At 36.6% G+C, this 21126-nt stretch overlaps 1 protein-coding gene across 2 annotated transcripts; it reads right to left on the bottom strand.

Annotated features, from left to right (window-relative positions):
- Nucleotides 1–1725: 1725 nt before the first annotated feature.
- LOC308702569 (natural killer cell receptor 2B4-like) lies at nt 1726–18056 on the bottom strand. Of its 2 annotated transcripts, none has more exons than XM_081385529.1 (5): nt 17930–18056; nt 4826–5149; nt 4212–4517; nt 3551–3643; nt 1726–1889 (listed from the first exon to the last, which is right to left on the bottom strand). In XM_081385529.1, exons 2-5 carry the CDS (start codon nt 5127–5129, stop codon nt 1789–1791), a joined length of 804 nt encoding a protein of 267 aa, XP_081241655.1. In that variant the 5' UTR covers nt 5130–5149; nt 17930–18056; the 3' UTR covers nt 1726–1788. The 2 variants fall into 2 exon arrangements, with proteins under 2 accessions (XP_081241655.1, XP_081241654.1); XM_081385528.1 differs by lacking the exon at nt 17930–18056 and adding an exon at nt 7254–7393.
- Nucleotides 18057–21126: the final 3070 nt, after the last annotated feature.

The raw sequence follows: 21126 nt of genomic DNA on the forward strand, positions 1-21126 counted from the left end.
GGACCCTACAGAGGTTGCGCAGGCAGTCCAGCTCCTTCAGGATGGCTCATCAATACGTGCCATTGCCAGAAGGTTTGCTGTGTCTCCCAGCACAGTCTCAAGAGCATGGAGGAGATTCCAGGAAGACAGACAGCTACTCTAGGAGAGCTGGACAGGGCCGTAGAAGGTCCTTAACCCATCAGCAGGACCGGTATCTGCTCCTTTGTGCGAGGAGGAACATGATGAGCACTGCCAGAGCCCTACAAAATGACCTCCAGCAGGCCACTGGTGTGAATGTCTCTGACCAAACAATCAGAAACAGACTTCATGAGGGTGGCCTGAGGGCCCGGCGTCCTCTAGTGGGCCCTGTGCTCACTGCCCAGCACCAGGGAGCTCGATTGGCATTTCCCATTGAACACCAGAATTGGCAGGTCCGCCACTGGTGCCCTGTGGTTTTCACAAATGAGAGCAGGTTCACCCTGAGCACGTGACAGACAGGAAAGGGTCTGGAGAATGTTATGCTGCCTGTAACATCGTTCAATATGACCGGTTTGGTGGTGGGTCAGTGATGGTCTGGGGAGGCATATCCATGGAGGGACGCACAGACCTCTGCAGTCTAGACAATGGCACCCTGACTGTCATTAGGTATTGGGATGAAATCCTTGGATCCATTGTCAGACCCTATGCTGGTGCAGTGGGTCCTGGGTTCCTCCTGGTGCACAACAATGCCCGGCCTCATGTGGCGAGAGCATGCAGGCAATTCCTGGAGGATGAAGGAATGATACCATTGAAGGGCCACCACGCTCACCTGACCTACATCCAATAGAGCACCTCTGGGAGATTGTGTTTCGGTCTATCTGACATCACCTGGTTGCACCTCAGACTGTCCAGGAGCTCAGTGATACGCTGGTCCAGATCTGGGAGGAAATACCCCAGGACACCATCCGTCGTCTCATTAGGAGCATGCCCCGACGTTGTTCGGCATGCATACAAGCACGTGGGGGCCATACAAACTACTGAGTACCATTTTGAGTTGCTGCAATGAAATTTCAGCAAAATTGACAAGCCTGCTGCATCATTTTTTCACTTAGATTTCCGGGGTGTCTTTGAATTCCATCCTCTGTAGGTTGATTATTTTCATTTCCATCAAACGATGTGGCATCTTTTCATTCATAACACATTACCCAGTCCATATTAGTATAGATATCCAGCATGATATTTTTCCCCATTGAGATCTGATGTGTTTTCAAAGTGTTCCTTTAATTTTTTTGAGCAGTGTATATATATATATAATATACATTACATATATACATATACACATATATACATATATATATATATATATATATATAGAGAGAGAGAGAGAGAGAGAGAGAGAGAGAGAGAGGGAGCTCCACGAAGGGGCAGTAACACTTTGTAACCTGATACTTTCAACACCTGAGTTACCTCTGAGAGCTCTGGTAATTCCCAGATAAGAGACAACACTAGAATAGAAGAGATAAACAGTATACTGTGTTTACTATAGTATACATAGGTGATGTGAGCACAAAAGTGCACCCTGTGTTAACAAATGTTATTAGATATATATAACATAAATGCATTCCACAAATTTAACTCATGGTGATTGCAACGTTTTGGGGGAAGGGATATCTTAATTTATTTGAAACAGCATTTTTGACATTTGGACTCTAGTCATTATAACAAGATTTGTCCCACATAAGAAAAAAACTGACAAATACTAATTTTCGTGGTCAGCGTAAAATAATTTATTTAGAAACGTGTAAAAAATGTCCTCCACAACTATTTAAGTCATGTGCCTGAATGTACTGGGCCCAATGAGGCACGGCTGGCCTCCATTCCACTGCTGATCTCCAGTACTTTTCCCCCACAATTGCAGCATCTCTTCAACCCTGCACATTTCAAGAAGAAAATACAACAGAGCAATGATAATGCTTTAGTCACATATACAAATGAATGCAGCTATACTACAAATATTATAGTAACTGCAAATTCATCATTCAATTAGGTTATTTTTAGGGCTGCAACAATGAACTTTACGAGGTGGCTAATTCGTACGAATTAGTACGATTTTTGCTCGTACATATTTTACAAGTTGCCCAATTCGTATGAATTAAGCTAATTTCGTACAAATGACCTACCCCTGACCCGCCCCTAAACCTACCCATCACATGGGTTTAGACAAATCTTACGAATTTGTACGAATTAGCCACCTTTTAATCACTCAAATGTACAAATTCATACAAATTGGTCGTGAGATAGCGTTGGTATTGGCACTAATGGACAAAATGTACTAAACAAAATAGTTGAGGAAACATGTGTTTGCTGCAGCAGGAAAGGTAGCCTAAGTGATCCACGCTGCCCAAAAAATGAGAATTCTTTATTTTAAGCTTCAAGCTGATGCATTAGTGTTCAACATGTTTAACATGGCTTGCCCTGCGTCCATAGCGCAAAATGTTCATTTTACAGTTATGCCTATATCCTTATCTGTACATGGCTCATCCAGACAGTCTGTCTGTGTCAAACTTTAAACTTTAGCGCCATACGCACGTCAAACATACAGAACGCAGGCGAGAGGCGCAAAAACATTCATTTAGCTGAAACATCTGCTGTTACTCGCTAAATTTAGGTTTAAAAGTTAACATTTTACTTTGAAACCTAAATTTCATATTTTAGAGTAGCCTAGTAACTGTAAAGGGATAACAGCATGTAAATTAATATAAATTCAAGAAGTTTCGTATATGTTTACAGGATTAATGATGTGTTTTTTTTTCTTTAATATCATTTTAATATAGGGATTTAAACGTTCCTTTTGCTTAGTAACTTTTTTGCACATAATGTATAGCACAGATACCGGCTACCCTTAAGAAAATTAACCATGGTTTTATTGTAGTACAAATGCCATAGATAAACTAAAAAGCAAAACCATGGTTTTATAATTGAACCAAATAATCAATTATAAAAATAATCTTTAAAAGTGTGAGATGGTTGCCAACCATGAGACCAGTGATGAAGTTAAGAAAACTCATTCAGACAATCTAATAAACACCATTGTAGGGTGACAGAATTTGTATACCTTTGGTTCCTGTTGTAGATTATTCTGATGAACCGCTCACTTACACAGGATTGACTAAACCAAAGTACTTTGTATGGTGTATTAAAATTATTTCCCTAGTCTGGAGTTTGCTCTAATGTGATGAGTCTGGAACAGGGGAATCACCAGACTCATGTCTTGCTGCAGTATGCAAAAGTAATCTGTTTAGATTTTATCTGTTCACTGGATCAATAAGGTGAACGTTAGCTTGTAAAAATAGCTTTTTATAGTTATAGTTATCCAGTTATGAAATGATATAGCCCACAGTTGCATTAATAAAACACAGTAGTACTTAAGGAAACGTAAAATGCAGCTCCAAAATGGTTTTGTGTTTAATGTAAGAAAGCAACGATATGAGGGTAAAAAAAAATCATATTTGACATTTCATTTTTGGGTGAACTTTTATGACTGTGCAAGTATGTAAGCTCATATTGTATTTCTAGATGCATTTTAGTATACCTGTTAATACACTGTTTCTTTGTTTCCAAAGACATATCACAGCCATGGTAGTAGGTAGTATTAGAAGTAAAAAAAGAAAATACAGGCGCTTATCTGTAATACAGAAAAAGAACAGTAATTAAAGTCAGTATGATTGAAACTGGTCTGATCTCAGTCAAAACAAAAACCTGGTTAAAATGGTTAAACAACAGGTTATATTGCTCTGACATACTTTAATGAAAACTATATACTTATACAAAACTAAATGTAGTGAGCAACATGATGGGTTACATACTTTCAAAAAGAGTCAAATGCAAGTGTTTTTGTAAAGTATGAACAAATTACTGCTTTAGTGGAATATCATTGTTTAAAATTGTCAAAATATAAATGACAAGATTAAATATAAAAATACTAAAATTTCAGACAGAGATGATATCAATGCTGCTTTAAGTCATTTAAGTTGAGTCATTGTAATAAACTGTGGACTTGAGCATAATAATATGTTAATCACATATTTTCATATAACTATAAGTCAGATTATTTGTAACATTGTACATGTAATATACTGTATATTGGATAATGTACAACAATAGTCACTTTAAAGGTGTTATAAAACCCGCTTCACACTGGAGACCTGCAAATAAAAAATAGAAGCTCTGTAAATAAATCAGCACTGATGTACCTGCACATGTGTGACAGAGTTCACTGATGTCCAGATGTGTGGTCTGGTTTCTGATGGGATTGTTGATCACACAGCTGTAAGTGTTGTTATCCTGATATTCCACCTCCAGAGGTAGAGAGAGACTGATGCTGAGATCAGACACACTGATGCTGGACAATACACTGATTCCTTTGTACCAGGAGAGAGTCACATTGTCACAGTGTCTCTCATTCATCACTAAACACACCAACATACATTTTGAATCAGTTGATCTCTCGGATGAAGGACACTGCGACTCTCTGTTGATGACAGGAATGGGCAGACGAGCTGGAAACATGAGAGAATTAATAAACACAAGACATAACTTCTGTGGATCCTTCTTCCAGCCCCTTGTGGCTTGTCACATTTATACATTTGCCAAAGGCTTTTATCCCAGTCCTGTACTAAGATTTTATGAGTGTGCTTAACACCTTAAAAAATAAATAAATAAATAAATAAATAAATAAATAAATTAAGCTGTATTTCAAACTAATAAAATGCAGTTTTAGTTGTAAAACAAGTTTAAATGTCAGTTTGAAACTACAGTATTAAAAGTATTCACAGTGTGACCTTGATAGTAATTTGAGAGCACTCACCATATATAATAACTCTGTATTTTATCTCTATTCTCTCTCTGTTGCCGGTGCTGATCTGTAGTGTGTACAATTCAGAGTCTGTGATTCTTGTGTTTGTGATGGTGAGCGATCCAGTCTTATTGTCCATCTGCAGTCTGCCTCTGAATCTCTCATATTCTGTATATGACCTTTTTATGACCATTTTAACAACAGGAGTGGAGGAACGTTCAGGTCCACATGTCCATAGAATCACACCATGTTCTGGTATTTCACTTTGTGATGAGAGAGTGACAGAATCTCCCTCTATCACTTCCAGTGTTTTCATTGCATCTGTCCCAAACACACCTGAAACACAGAGAAAGATGGGGAAGAAGCCATGTTAAGAACATTGTGCATTTAAGTTAAGGAACCAAGGAAGGGTTAACTGACCAAAACTTTACAGTGAAACCTTTTGTAAATCAGAAGAGTGAAGTTAATCGTCCAGTGTTGTTTGAACCAATGGTCTTACTTTATGCTCTAAAAAAGGCAGTTATCCAGTTTGAGACAACAAGAGGGTGAGTAAATGATAAGAGAAATTTCAAATTTGGGTGAACTGTTCCTTTGAAAGTTGAACGTATTTCACCAAAAAAAAAAAAAAACTTACTTTCATTGTCTTATTTTCACTATTTCTGTGAAGCTGCTTTAAAGCAGTCTTTATTGTATAAAGTGCTCTATTGTTATATAGCAAGTGATCAATCAGAAAACAAAAAAGCATGACATCTTGAAGGAACAACAATTACAGATCAACAACTGTTTCAACCCTCATCCTGTCCTTGGGGTCTATATGACCCCAATCGACTTTTCCATAGTTAATAAACATGGTTCCCTTCATTTCAGTTGAATAAAATTGTCACTTTTCTACATGATCTATCTTCTATACACACAAAAAAAACTTGCCTTGATTCGGTTGTTCTAAAGGTATGTAAAAAATACATTTCACACTTCTGGTCTTTGGGGTCAAAATGACCCCACATTGAAATGAATGGGAAAAGCGAAAAACAAAATTTAGTTTTTTATATTTTATTTGTCATCCAGAATAAATCAGATAATTTCCATAACACAATAAATTCCTGGTACTAGAGCACAAATGCAATGTGGAACGAACATGGACACACACACACACACACACACACACACACACACACACACACACACACACACACACACACACACACACACACACACACACACACACACACACACACACACACACACACACACACACACACACACACACACATTCTTGAACATCTATCTTTATAAGGACATTCATTGCCACAATGCAATCTCTAGCCGCTTACCCTAACCTTACCCATCACAACTAAGTGCCTAACCCGAAACCCTTACCATAAACTTACCCTTGACCTAATTATAACCTTATTCCTAAAACCAAGTCTTGACCCTCAAACAGGCCTTTAAAGGGGTCTCAGAAAATGAGGACAGGCCAAAATGTCCTCACTTTACTCTCTTTGTCCTCACTCCAATGGTCGAAAACTCAAACTGGTCCTAACAAAGATAGTTGTACACACACACACACACACACACACACACACACACACACACACACACACACACACACACACACGCACGTGCACGCACGCACACACACACACACACACACACACACACACACACACACACACACACACACACACACACACACAGTGTGACTGCAATAGAGAGCATTTATATAGAAATTGACAAATAAAATCAATGATTCCAGAATTAATCTAAAAATGTTCACACAGAAATGAAGGCCTGGTACTAAGGAACAAAAGTATTGTGGAATGAACATGATCACACACACATGCACTTGTCATGCACACACAGACACTCATCTGCTTGCCCTCCTATTGACCCAAAAAGACAAGGAATATGAACAGGAAATGAGGAGATGATGAGGGTTACAGAAGTGACTCACCATTCTCTCTCTCTCTCTCTCTCTCTCTCTCTCTCTCTCTCTCTCTCTCTGCCCTTTATTGTCAACAAACACATTTTGAGCTACCTCCTCTTTCACCCTGATCATTTAATGGTCTGAAGCTGTATAAGAAATGTTGGTGCTACTGACTGGAGGAAGCAAAGGGATTTATACAAGTACAAGTTTTCTTCAGCAGCCAGTCAGTCATGCCTAATGATTGTCATGGAGTCACAGCTGTACTATAGTCTCAGCTTCAGATGCCATCAGACTGTTGGATGAAGGTCTGCCTTCTTATTCTACATTGGCTATGTGAGCATAATGTGACACATCTGTACATTACAGTTAACTGACTGTACAAAAGAATAACCACAGCGAATGTTGAAAGCTGCTGTGAACAAGAATAATTCTGCGGACATTTAACCACACAGTCACACTCTAAGATCCTGTTCAACTAAAAAAGGTGTAATTAAGAGTTAAATGCACAATTCTTACCTTCCACAATCAGAGGGAAAAGAAACAAATAGCACAATCTGCACAGCATATTCATCAACGTTGACAACAGCCTCTACTTCAACAGGTCACTCCTGTCTGCTTGTTTGCTTTATGTGAGGAAATTTCCCCTCCCCCCTCTCTCCCCCTCCCCCCTCTCCCCCCCCCCCCCCCTCTCTCTCTCTCTCTCTCGCTCTCTCTCTCTCTCTCTAGACTCGTTTCGGAGGTATGCATAATGATAAACAAGACTACACTTTAAAACCTTAAAATTAATTTAAAAAATCCATTTTTTGAATCCATGCGTTTGCAAGGAACAACTGTTTATCTTTTAGGACAGCTGATAAGATAATTGGTGTGTCCCTGACCCTGCCCAACCTTCAGGACTTGAACAACCAGAGTGAAGAAACGGGAAGGTAACATCATCACAGCCCCCTCTCACCCTGGACACGGTCTGTTTGTACTTCTATCTTACAGAGTGCCTAGATAGAACATCTAGGCACAAAAAAACTGTTTTGTTCCCTCATGCCATCTCCAGATTAAACAGCTAACATAGCACTCACCACCTGTTTTATAATTCATTCTCAGTACTTGAGAGAGAAGCAGTAATTAGAGATTTTGTAAATACATATACAAATTTGATTTAAGTGTGTACGACAGATCGGCCTATGAACTCCTTGCTCAGTGTTGAAGCTGACTTCTGCTGATGAAACTGCAAACTATTGATCAGCAAAAATCTTCTTTGGTTGGCTGCATCTCTGACTCCTGGTACTTAGTCATCATATCTGGTCCTTACCGTAAATTCCCATACACTGTGAATATTGCTGAATTTCATTTCATCCACTGAAGTCTAAAGGCTATAAATTTCATCTATAGTCACACTCTACGATCTTATTAAACAGGGAAAACTTGTAATTTCATCAAAAAGTTGTTCTTACCTTTAACAATCGACAGGAAGAGAAACAAGCAAAACAATCCCTTAAGTATATTCATTAACAGTAGTGACATCCTGATATCCTTAGAGTTCATTTCTTGAATATGCCAGAGCCGGTGCCAGCCTTTAGCTTGTCCACGGAATAAAACAAGTTTAGACTCTAACAGGTTTCAGGCAGGAACAGCTCACACACATAACCACATCTTCCTGTCGCTTCTTTCAATGGCAACTTCTTCCCCTGAGTGAGTGAGTGTGGACTGTGAGCTGGTGCCCTAGAATGACAAAAGTCCCCACCCTCTTGCCCATTGTAGAATCTTATTGGTTTGGACATCCGCTACTCCATGGTTAAGGGATGTTTTATTTTTTCTTAAACTAGAAAAAGTTAAACTCACGTTGAAAGGGTCCGTCCAGAAATTTTACTTAAAATGGCAACCCTTTGTGACATATTTTGAGAATCTCAAAGGATTGCCTGAAGTATGAGACTCCTTTATATTTTACAATTTACTTCTTCTTCTCTCTATTTCCTTTTTTCAACTTCTTTCCCTCCCTCCCCCCCCTCTCTCTCTCTTTCTCTCTCTCTCTCAAACTACATCTCTCTCTCTTTCTCTCTCTCTCTTTCTCTCTCTCTCTCTCTCTCTCTCTCTCTCTCTCTCTCTCTCTCTCTCTCTCTCTCTCTCTCTCTCTCTCTCTCTCTCTCTCTCTCTCTCTCTGCCCTTTATTGTCAAACACATTTTGAGCTACCTCCTCTTTTCACCCTGATCATTTAATGGTCTGAAGCTGTATAAGAAATGTTGGTGCTACTGACTGGAGGAAGCAAAGGGATTTATACAAGTACAAGTTTTCTTCAGCAGCCAGTCAGTCATGCCTAATGATTGTCATGGAGTCATCTAAAAATGTTCACACAGAAATGAAGGCCTGGTACTAGAGAACAAAAGTATTATTGTGGAATGAACATGATCACACACACATGCACATGTCATGCACACACAGACACACAGATGTGTTTACTCTAGAGCCGGTGCCAGCCTTTAGCTTGTCCACGGAATAAAAAAGTTTAGACTCTAACAGGTTTCAGGAACAGCGCGCACACACACACACACATAACAGTCCTGCCTCTTGCCTCTTTCCTCTCTCTCTCTCTCTCTCTCTCTCTCTCTCTCTCAAATGCATGAGGCATTTGTGGAGCGTGTGCGAGGATATTGTGAGTGTGGACTGTGAGCTGTTGCCCTAGAATTACAAAAGTCCCCACCCTCTTGCCCGTTGTAGAATCTTATTGGTTTGGACATCCCCGCTACTCCATGGTTAAGGGATGTTTTATTTTTTCTTAAACTAGAAAAAGTTAAATTCACGTTGAAAGGGTCCGTCCAGAAACTTTACTTAAAATGGCAACCCTTTGTGACATATTTTGAGAATCTCAAAGTATTGCCTGAAGTATGAGACTCCTTTATATTTTACAATTTACTTCTTCTCTCTATTTCCTTTTTTATTTTTTCTATATATGTTTATTCAAATCAATGGTCAATTACCTTAATGTGGTGGGAACTGAGTAGCCTGACTGACAATTGTGAAACTGTGAGTTTAAAGCCCTGTTAACCAACTGGGGTTGAAATGTGGGCATGCAAGTTGAGTGCTTGTTTTCAATGTGTAGATCCTTAAACTTTTTTTGAAGTACTGTGTAACAAACAAAATGGAAAAAGATTGTTTTCCCAGAATGTTGTAAAAATATGGGGGGTGGGAAGGGTTGGACAAATGTGTTTGGGGGTGGGGGGGGGGGGGGGGTTGTATAAGGTTTTAGTTGTTTAAGATCAAATGAAACTGGAGAACTGTTTCACTTCCTGTAAAATGTAACATCCTTGATTCTCCAATAAAAAGATTTACAAAAAAAAAAAAAAAAAAGACCCCACCCATTCGACAAGCTTTCGGCCCCTGAACTCAAACCGCTATGTCTCATTGAATCCTATGGAGTGAGCCTCATGTGAACTGGATTGGGTTATTGCCATTGTAAAATGTAACTGATTATCTTACTAATAAAATTAAGTGAATATGACTTATTTTGATTTAGTTTGTTGAAAAGGCCAGCTATGCATATATTGAGACATTAGCGCCATCTTGTGACTTTAAGATGCATTACTCTGATGACTCAGTAATTTTCATTTTAACGGGTCAATGACCTGAAGCAGTTCGGAGAGCTCGTAGAGACTTTGCTAGTGTCCCGCTGTTACTGTTGTTGCAGTCAAGAGTGCATTCATATACAAGTGAGTGATTTTGTTTTATGTTATTCATTATCTTTAAAGACCTGTGATTTGAATGTGAGATTGATTGTATCTGCGTTAGTTATAATCGCGTATGTACGCAACGCAACACGCATTGTCAATTGCATCATCCATAGGCTACGGCGCTAGTGAAAGCATACATAGACAGCTGCTATATATATTGATATTTACGTATAATATTGTAATTATGAGTCCCTTTGAGCCATTTTGGGTATGTGTATTATTTACTGTGAAAGGAAGATTGTCCACATTAATGAAACCATATGTATCCAGTCAGCTCACGTGTCAGAGAACGTGATGCCATTTTTCTTAAGTGCTAATATAAGTTAGTCTCTTCATGTCTGAATCGATTTCTATGTGTATAATTATGTACATAATGTACGTATAATTGACAGATTGAGTTCATTCTTGTTATTACTGTTCATTACTAATTTAGTATTATTATTATTTTCTGTTTGTTTAGAACCACTCATACTATGTTACACTTCAGACTACTCTGTCATACCCTCTACTACTTGTAGGCTACTGCAATTGTTCACTCAACTCAATTCTACGACTGTAAATGTCTCTACAAGCCTCAATCCATTAAAGTGTACTTCATCTCTGACCGGACGACTTATGTCTGCTCAATATCCACCAGCAACACACTAGTCTACCCAACAAAAGTAATGACAACTTTTTAGCACAGAAAGTTCTCTCTCTTTTTTTTTTTCCTTTTTTTTTTTTGCACTGCACTTTTGAGTTGCTTTGGGATCAACACATAACAATGTGCTTTTTGTGATTAAAAATTGTAAATGTTACATTAAAAAAACAATGTTTAGAATTTAAGGGTGTCTGAATGACATTGTTTGGTAAACTGTAGTGCATAAAGACAATTGCTGAGTAATAGGCTAACTAATGTTTAACCTGAATTCAGTTGTTGCTTTTTGTCTTAACTTGTTTTGTTTTTTTAGTTCAGCTTACTTGACATTTTTAAGGCAACTGGTTTCCTGATATTTTCCTAGTAATGTGAACTCGGATGAGAAGTTAACACAACTAATGATTTTGAGTCAACAGTGCTTGAGTATACTTGATTAACAAGTTTTCTATACAAATATTAAAGGGATAGTTCACCCAAAAATGAAAATTCTGTCATCATAGACTCACCCTCAAGTTGTTTCAAACCTGTATGAATTTATTTTTTCTGCTGAAACACAAAAGAAGATATTTTGAAAAATGTCTGTAACCAAACAGTTGATGTGTCCATTTACTTCCATAGTATTTTTTTTTCCTACTATGGAAGTAAATGGACACATCAACTGTTTGGTTACAGACATTTTTCAAAATACCTTCTTTTGTGTTCAGCAGAAAAAAGAAATTCATACAGGTTTGAAACAACTTGAGGGTGAGTATTTGATGACATAATTTTCATTTTTGGGTGAACTATCCCTTTAAGTTGTGCCAACTAAAAAATAATACACTACATGGAAATTTTAAGGCAATCGATTTCCTCACTTTTTCTAAGTAAAGTCAACTTATTACATTTTACAGAATAACTGTATTTATATGCCTCCAATTACCATGTGCAATATCATTATTTATATGCTGCTGTCAAACTCTTTTTAGTCTTATGTTTAATGCACGTTGTAGCATTTTTTATTATATTTTTTATCTATCTATCTATCTATCTATCTATCTATCTATCTATCTATCTATCTATCTATCTATCTATCTATCTATCTATCTATCTATCTATCTATCTATCTATCTATCTATCTATCTATCTATCTATCTACCTACCTATTTGCTTGTGTGCCTATTTGCCTCCTTGGATGTAAATGGTGCTAAAGAGAGCTGAGCAGTATGAAATTATCAAGCAGGAAAAAATAGATGTCACTCTGATTCAGTAAACGCATAGTAATGTAAACAATGTAAATGATTATTTTTTGGGAGTTTTTAATTGTACAGTGAGTAATTGTGACAGAAATCATATTGAACCCCATATGCCCTCAAGAAAACGTCTCATTCAAAGTATGTGTGGAGGCATTTTCATGAGCATAAAAGACAATATACTTGGGCACATGCATGTGATAATGTTTTATCTCTGACAAGACTGGATAGGTTTTATGTGTTTAAGCATCATGCTGGTATTTTAATTTTTTGTTATATATTTTTTAATTATTTTCTGAAATTATTAACTTTAGTAGATAACGTTGTATCCATTGTTACCACAAATTTGCGTCAGGTTGACAGACTAAGTCCAGTTTAGAGTGGAGAATAGGTCAAGGTCAAGGTCAAGTTTATTTCTATAGCACCTTAAAACAACACGAATGTTGACCAAAGTGCTTCACAGTCTCAGCACAGATGCACATACAGTTAAAACATAGCATATCAAAGAATTCAAACCAAAGACACATAAAAGATAAAAAAAAGATAAAAACCTAACGACACAAAAAAGTGCAATTACATGATCATTTCAGAATGCATACAGCATTTAGACACATTTTAATATGCTTGTGCAAAAAGGTATGTTTTAATCGATGTTTTAAAAACTTTTAATGTAGGGGAAGCTCTAATTGATAGTGGGAGTGTATTCTTGGAGCGTAAACTGAGAAAGACCTATCACCCTTTGTTATCACCCTATCACCCTTTGTAATGTTAGAATAGGGCACACCGACTGCGATTTTAGAGTTCAGGCTAATATTTGGCACTAATTCAAGTGTAGGCTACTTGGTTTTGTAAAGACTAAAAAAGGGAATTTCTGTTTAGGACAGCAAAACATCACTCGACCAACCTAAATAGGTTGAGTCGACCAACCTGAATAGGTGAGTCTTGACTCTGTTTAATGTAATGTAATGTAATGTTACTTTTAGTGTAATGAAACCATGGCATGACCAAAGCTACTACCAGAGAAGCAGTGGTGGAGAGAGTACTGGAAAATTATACTCAAGTACCATTACATTCCAAAAAATGTAGTGTGAATAAAAAGTACTTTTCCAAAAAACTACTTGAGTAAGAGTAAAAAAGTAGCTTATTTAAAAGTACTCATGAGTACTGAGGATTCTAGCCCCTTATAATAAACACTCTACACTACAATTGTTACAAACTGCTCCGAGACACGAGGGTAGAGGATCCAAATGCAGCTTTTATTAAAGGGATTATCCGAATCGTAATCCAACAAGCAGAGGGTCAAGCACAGGAAGACAGTCCAAACAAACAAACAAACAAAACAAAACAGGCAGGGGTCAGAGACACAAGATTAATCCACGGGACAGACAAGAAATCTAAAAAACCAAGAGATAAGAAAACCAGGGAAAACGCTCAGAAGTGCAGTGCAACAACACACAAAACTTCGCAGTGAGTGCTGGGGTGAACCAGGCTATATGGGGTGAACTAAACAAGATAATGAGTTACAGGTGAATGTGATAATGAGTGCTGATGAGTCCAGGCAGAGAATGATTGGAGATCATAAGGTGCACTGCATAGCCTACTGAATCTGTTCCTCTAATTTTAGTACAGAAGTTGTTTATTCACATTAAGCGTTTTAGAGTGTCCCGAACACTGGCACCACACCTTCACAGAGCGCATCGCGCGCGCTCATGCTAAACTCCTGAAGAGTCAAGGAGCTGCTGACTTCTTCAAGTGAGCGCGAGGTTGAGTCGCATCAGTGCACAGATCGCTCGTCTTCTAAAGTTTTCTATGCAGAATTTGATTTGACGACAGTCACGAGACCGATTATTCGATCCAATCACGTTTATGGATGAAAATAAAAATAAAACAGGCATGTAACAAGTAACGACCACACACGGAAGGAAAATAGCGGAGTAAAAGTACCAATACATCACTTAAAATGTACTCGAGTAAAAATAAAAGTAGCCTACACAATTTTTAAACTACTCAAAAAAGTATAATTTCTGATAAAAACTACTTAATTGCAGTAACGTTGGTATTTGTAATTCGTTACTTCACTCCCCTGCAGAAAAGTAATATAGGCTAGTTGGCTTATATCTGTAGTAGCCTAGTGGCCAGGACCTCTGACTAGAGATAATGATATTTTAATTCAAGTGTATACAATTCATGAGGGGCTATATAAAGTGTCTTAAGATCGAGTAAGCGCAAATGCGACCGTCTAAGATATTAGCCAATTACCTCTGTATAGTGACCAAAACTGACGAGTTTCTGATCGTGAACCCACGGCCGGTGCGAGGACCCTGTGCGACTTTAGCACTGAATGGACAAGGATAATAAGAGTAAAGAGTTAAATAAAATAATCAAATGTGTCGCTAAATTATTATATATAAATTACCAATAACCAATTGGCATTCTAACCTAAATTCGAGGTCGTGATAAAATGGAGTCAGTCACACAAAAGTTTAATTGGAATTATTACTTTGCCCATTTATTTACTTCGTGAAAAGACACAAAGTAAACCTTCAGAAATCAGAAACTGTCCTTATCGGAAACTGTCGCTGGACCGATTGGACAGGCCTACACTGTCTTCTTCTGTCTGTCTGAAACCACTCGTGACAACAACAAAGTTATTTGAAAATTCTTTCAAAAAGAAAGAATCAACTATAGCAGAATTGTAAGGGGTTAAAACACAGGCGGCTTTGGTCCGGTCAAGATTTGTAATACTTGATCAGATAAATGCACCTTCAAAGTATTTTTTAATCTGGAAATAAAATGGTTTGAGCAACTCTTAATATTTGTTGGCTGTGCACACGTGGTTGAGAGCAGGATTTTTTTCAGCTAGTTTACCACCCCTAAGGTAAGCTTTAGCCTTGCAGCTTCTTTTTTATGTATATATCTTTTGGTGGGGAAGGTATAACATTAGTTTTGTGAGGTTGGTTTTTACCTTGATTTGACCTTCGCATTATGGTATTTGGGGGAAATGTTCCTTTTAGCCTTGTGAGTTTTTTTTAACATTGTTGTAATGAACTTGTTGATGTTTATGATAATTCTGGGTTGATTTATTTATTTTCCTTTTGAATAAAATTATTTCTTTGTTAAATTGGACAACATGTCTCTATCTTTTTATTGTACCACCAAACCTGTGTTTCTTTCCTTGTGTTTCCTTGGGCACAAATCCCAGGGTGGCGAAGTTATTGTCATCTGAATCTAACTATACAGAAAGTACTGCTCATTCGCAGTGTTTCTGCACCAATTGCTCTCAACATGGGAACAGGAGACCTGTCATGGAAAATTTTACTTAGTTGAAAAAGTAACTCAGATATATTTAGTTGCAAATTTAAAGGTAATGTGTTACTATACTAGTTACTTGAGAAAGTAATCTGATTAACGCACATTACTTGTAATGTATTATTATTCCCAAAACTGAAAAATGAATTTATCAACACAGACATTTACTTCAGACGAAGCGAACAGGCTAAACCTGTCTGGTTTGTTTAGCTGTGATTAGGGGCGTTGCAAGTGGGAGAAAGGGTGACTGAGTAACATAAGGCCTTGGTACAGGCCCTGGATGATCATGAAATTAATATTATTTGCAAGTTTGGCAGGCCTCAGCACAAATCTGTTTAGAAGCCTTCCACGAGCACAGCATGCACGGCATGATTGGATGTCTACTTTGCAAAACACTCATAAATTTGTTTTATTTTAGAATTGTTTAGGCTATAGTTTGTATGGCTATCCATAGTTAGTGCCACTTAAATGTCCATATTCAAGCATTTAATAGCCTACACTTGACAAACAGGTTGCCTTTTTGCAGATTAAGATGCAAATAACTGAGTCATGACCTAAATATAATTGTCATTTACAATAATCAATAGGCTTCTAAAATTTGGCATTATACACATCTGCAAAATTATTGCTAAATATAATCCAGCAAGATCATTCTTGTGTAACACTTAACAATAAGGTTCATTAATTAACATTAGTTAACTACCTTTAACGTAAACTAAAAATGAACAATACTTCTATAGCATTAATTAATCTTAGTTAATATTCATTTCAACATTTACTAATTATTAAAATCAAAGGTTGTATTTATAAACATTAGTTAATGCACTGTGTGAACTAACATGAACAAACAATGAGCAGCTGGATTTTTATAACTAACATTAACAAAGATTAGTAAATACTGTAACAAATGTATTGCTCATTGTTAGTTCATGTTAGTTAATACATTAACTAATGTTAACTAATGAACTTTATTGTAAAGTGCTACCCATTCTTTTTGGTTTTCAAGAAGTTATATCGGGAAAATTAAACATCACAGCATTTTTTAGCTCAGCTGTGATGTAAAATTTTCCCGATATTTTAAGGTTTAGTTCAACTAATTGTCAATCATTTTCAAGTTAAAACAAACTTTTATTATTTTTGAAACAAAAAAACAATCATTTTATCATCTCAGAGATTGTGCACTGAGATGTATCTGCATCAATTCTTCAATCACGAGCAAATAACAAGCTAATGTTGGCTTTATTCATTTTTAGGCTATACCACTTAGTAGTATACTTAGTGGCTACTGCCACTTACAAATACTTTTTTCCTAAAATTATGCATTATTTAAGAGTGATCTGCATCATGCATCAGAGGGTTCAAATAAGTCATTATAATCCAAACAAAACAAGCAAAAAGCTTGTCGAATTCATAGCATGTATTGTATAAAGACAAATAGCTAGCTTTTTGGTCACACTTTGACCTGGGATCGGTCTTGGTCAAAACCATAAGTCAAAACATAGTTTTGTATTTTGTTATGCACTGCCACCTAGATGTGAAGTCTAGTAACTGCCTACCCACAACTTGGGATAGTTCATGAGATGGTCCTCACTGCAGAACACGAAATCCAGGGTTGAAATCCAAATCCAACTCCTCCCACCTTACATATACCTAAACCTACCCATCTCCACCCCTGATCCCTAAACCCACCAATCTCCACCCCTTATATCTGGATCCAACTCCGCCCCCTGGATCTTGTGTACTGCAGTGAGGTGCTACTGGAGTTCACCAAAAATTGTCATTTACTCACCTTCAAGTTGTTCCAAACCTGTATGAGTGTCTTTCTTCTGTGTGACAGATATTTTGAAGAATGTTGGTAATCAAACAGTTGACGGTAACCACTGACATAATTTTGACTTCCAAAAATACTATAAAAGTCTCAATGGGTGCCGTCAACTGTCTGGTTACAAACCAACATTCTTTAAAATATATTTTGTGTTCAACAGAAGAAACTCATACAGGTTTGGAACAACATGAGAAAGAGTAAATTAATTTTTGGGTTAACTATCCCTTGATAGTTGATTCTGCCTTCTCACAAATCAAAACACCATACAATATCACTGTGTATCTTTCTCAAAAACACACATAAAAAAAACATTTTATAATTTTTAAAAATCAGTTACAGAAAATGCAGAAATGTCATTACTTTAAAAGGCAGAAGGACAACTGCTAAGAAAACAACATACGCTCAATACACCCTCATTCTGATTTGAACTTCAGTCCAGCCACAGAGAAAATATATTTAGCCTCTTCCATACCTGATTTGTTGAATCATTGTTCTGGTTCTGCTGAGATCAAGAAGAGAAAATGTTGTTTGAGTCTTTTTTCCCACAGTTCATAGTTCTTAAAAAAATGCTCTCTTTACCTCTCTGAATCTCCAACGGCAAACACAATCACAGTAAAGGAAAGTGGACTATGATCTATGAAGCAAGCTTTCTGCTTGTTTAATGTCTAAACTTGTCCAGACCTGTTTTCAAACCAGTTGTGTGTTAGCTTGTGTTAACAAAAACTTGTTGGTTGATGTCATATCAGATTTCCTAGCTAACACATTTTTTATGCTAAGAATGTTTTCCATTCTGTTTTGTTTATGGATTAAATCTCTTTCAGCAATTGCTATAGTTTTTCAGAGAATAGTTGTGTAAAGAGATAGATGAAAAAGCAAATAAGGTTAAGATGTCCTTAAAGAGGTTTTTTTTTTTTTTTTTTAAGACTGATTTACAGCTAATAGTGAAGTTGTGGTATTAATGAATAAAAATAATGTAATATACATGTGCAGCTGTTGTGATAAAAATACACTGTCAAAATAGAGATTCGTTTTCAAAAATGCTGCATCTTTTGTGTAAAAATTTAGACAGATTTAAGACATCAATACTCATTATTACCACCCTCAACAATGGTGACAATAAAAGTAAAAAGCAGACAATGAAAGCTGAAACTAGTCAGACAATTCAGCTGCATCATTTATTCAGGCTGCAATGCATGCAACCCACATACACTAAGAAACACGAATCACCACAATGGTGACTTGAAATGTTTGTTCCACTTTGTTTCAGTGATTTTACTCATTAACATTAGGTGTCCTCATTAATGGCCAAACAATGATCACTGAATTATCTAATAAACTCCAGCACTGCTTCAGTGATATTTTAACACTTTGTAGTGTGGACACATATGAACACTGAGTGAAACAGGAGATTTTGCTCTGTAGTGTCTAACCTTAAGCCATTTTAAGCCAACAAGTTAGTTATTCTTAATATTTAAAAGGCATTTGAAGAATGATGTTCAAATAATGTCTTCTGCAAACATTATAAAAACATTTATCATGTACTATTTACATGTATACATGGCGAATTCATGAATATTGTTTTGAACAGGGAATGTTCCCAAGATGTTCAAAGATGTTCTTTCTACAAACAATGTATAGATAGTGTTTTTAAAATAAACTTCTGAGCATATTATTAAAGACCAGATAAATTTAAACAAACATTTAATTAACATTACTGGAACGTTTGTTTATAACCTTGAGAGAACCTTGGCAGAATGTTAGCCAAAGTTCTGATAATGTTCCCTGATATCTGGGGAGTGTTTATAACAATTAGCAGCACATACACACACACTCTTGGTCAGATCCAAAACATTCAACACAATCTCTTGGTAGTTCAAAACTATCATATTTTTATTTTATTTTGGCAAATTAGTAGCTAATTCATATGAATGTGAACAATCACCTTATGCCTCAGTGATGGTTTATGTTTAGGGGTGGGGTTACGATTGTTTAATTTTATGTGCATGTTCCAGAGTCCAGGTACACAAACATATTTTATTCAGCTACTTTAAACAAATATAAAATCCCACCAACGCACTTCTTCTCAATCATCTACAAACTTTTGATTGCCTTACAATTAGTGTAATGTCTTCTAAAAGTAAAAAAAAAAAAATAGATAATAGTTCCAAAATCTGATAGATGAGCCTCTAAGCTTTGTTGTAAAATGCAAATCTGTGACAATGAATTATGCGCTGCTTCTCGAACGTAAATTGTAGCCTACTGTTACATTTATGAGCTTTATTAACAATAATTGTTCTGTGACAATGATACATAACTGGAAAACTTGTCATATCACTTTTTTTTTTTTTTTTTTTTTTTTTTTTTTTTTAAAGCAATACATTCGAGTTTGACCTCAACAATACCAGGTGTGTGGATCAAGACAGGTGCAGATCGTTAGATATCAGACACAAGCAGAAAACACAGCAACAAACGCATGACACTTACCTCATAAGTCCACTCTTAAAGAAATTATGAACATTTTTGAAGTGACTTACCTGATGTCCAGAAGGCTGTTGCATTTGTGTGTGTGTGTGTGTGTGTGTGTGTGTGTGTGAAAGAGAGAGAGAGAGAGAGAGAGAGAGAGAGAGAGAGAGAGAGAGAGAGAGAGAGAGAGAGAGAGAGAGAGAGAGAGAGAGATTTTTTTTTAGATTTTCAACAAAACTGTATTTGTTCATTCAATCATCCACAAAAAATATACAGTTATACAAAAAAATAAAAACAGTATAAAATTCACATTACAGCAATTACAGAAAAACTATTATACTAAAACATACAGATCATTCCAACGTTGGTGTAAAGATTAGGTTGTCTTCAAATAGTGTACAAAGAGTCTCATTATAACACCACTGATCCAGAAAAAACTCACAATTATTCATAGCTTTATAGAATTTATAATCAACCAAAATTCTGGCCTTCACAAACTCTTTAAACATTAATAATGCTTCTTGTCCTGTCAGACTTTCAATCTTATTCTTTCTGCTAATATAAATAGCCAGTTTAGCTTGACCCACCAAAAAATTTAAAAGCTGACTTTTCTTTCTAATCGAAAAGTAGTATTTTGGTCCAAAAATAAAGCTCTTAAATGAGAACACTTCTCCAAATTTAAAAAACAACCCCGTAAGTACACTAAATAAGTCGACCAATCTGTCACATTCCATAAAACAATGAAAAACAGTTTCTCTCATATCACAAAAAGGACAACAACTCTGCACATTATGATTAATGACAGAAACAAAGGCATTAACAGCAACTGTGCCATGTAAAATCTTCCACTGAATATCTCCTACTTTTTTTGTTAATGGTGGTTTGTATATCACTCTCCAATTTGGTTTACAATCTTCTTCCACTCCCAATTTGTCTTTCCATACATTGTCCACTCTTCCATTTAACACCTTTTTATTTAGAACCTTGACAAAACATTTATATAATTGTTTCCCTTTCACTCCAAATAAAGTTAAATCATGTTGTCCATTCAACATTAACAAAGGTCCAGAAAATCCTTGAAAATCAGGTGTGAGATAAATATCAGGGTATGAGTCAATCTCTGTGGGAGTACTTTGTCCACTCCAATAATCTCTAAGAAATGCTCTTTCCTCAACAGTCAATCTCTGTTTAATCAGATCCACAAAC

Source organism: Scardinius erythrophthalmus (genome assembly GCF_964197995.2).
Source record: "Scardinius erythrophthalmus genome assembly, chromosome: 14".
In the NCBI taxonomy this organism is placed as follows: domain Eukaryota; kingdom Metazoa; phylum Chordata; class Actinopteri; order Cypriniformes; family Leuciscidae; genus Scardinius; species Scardinius erythrophthalmus.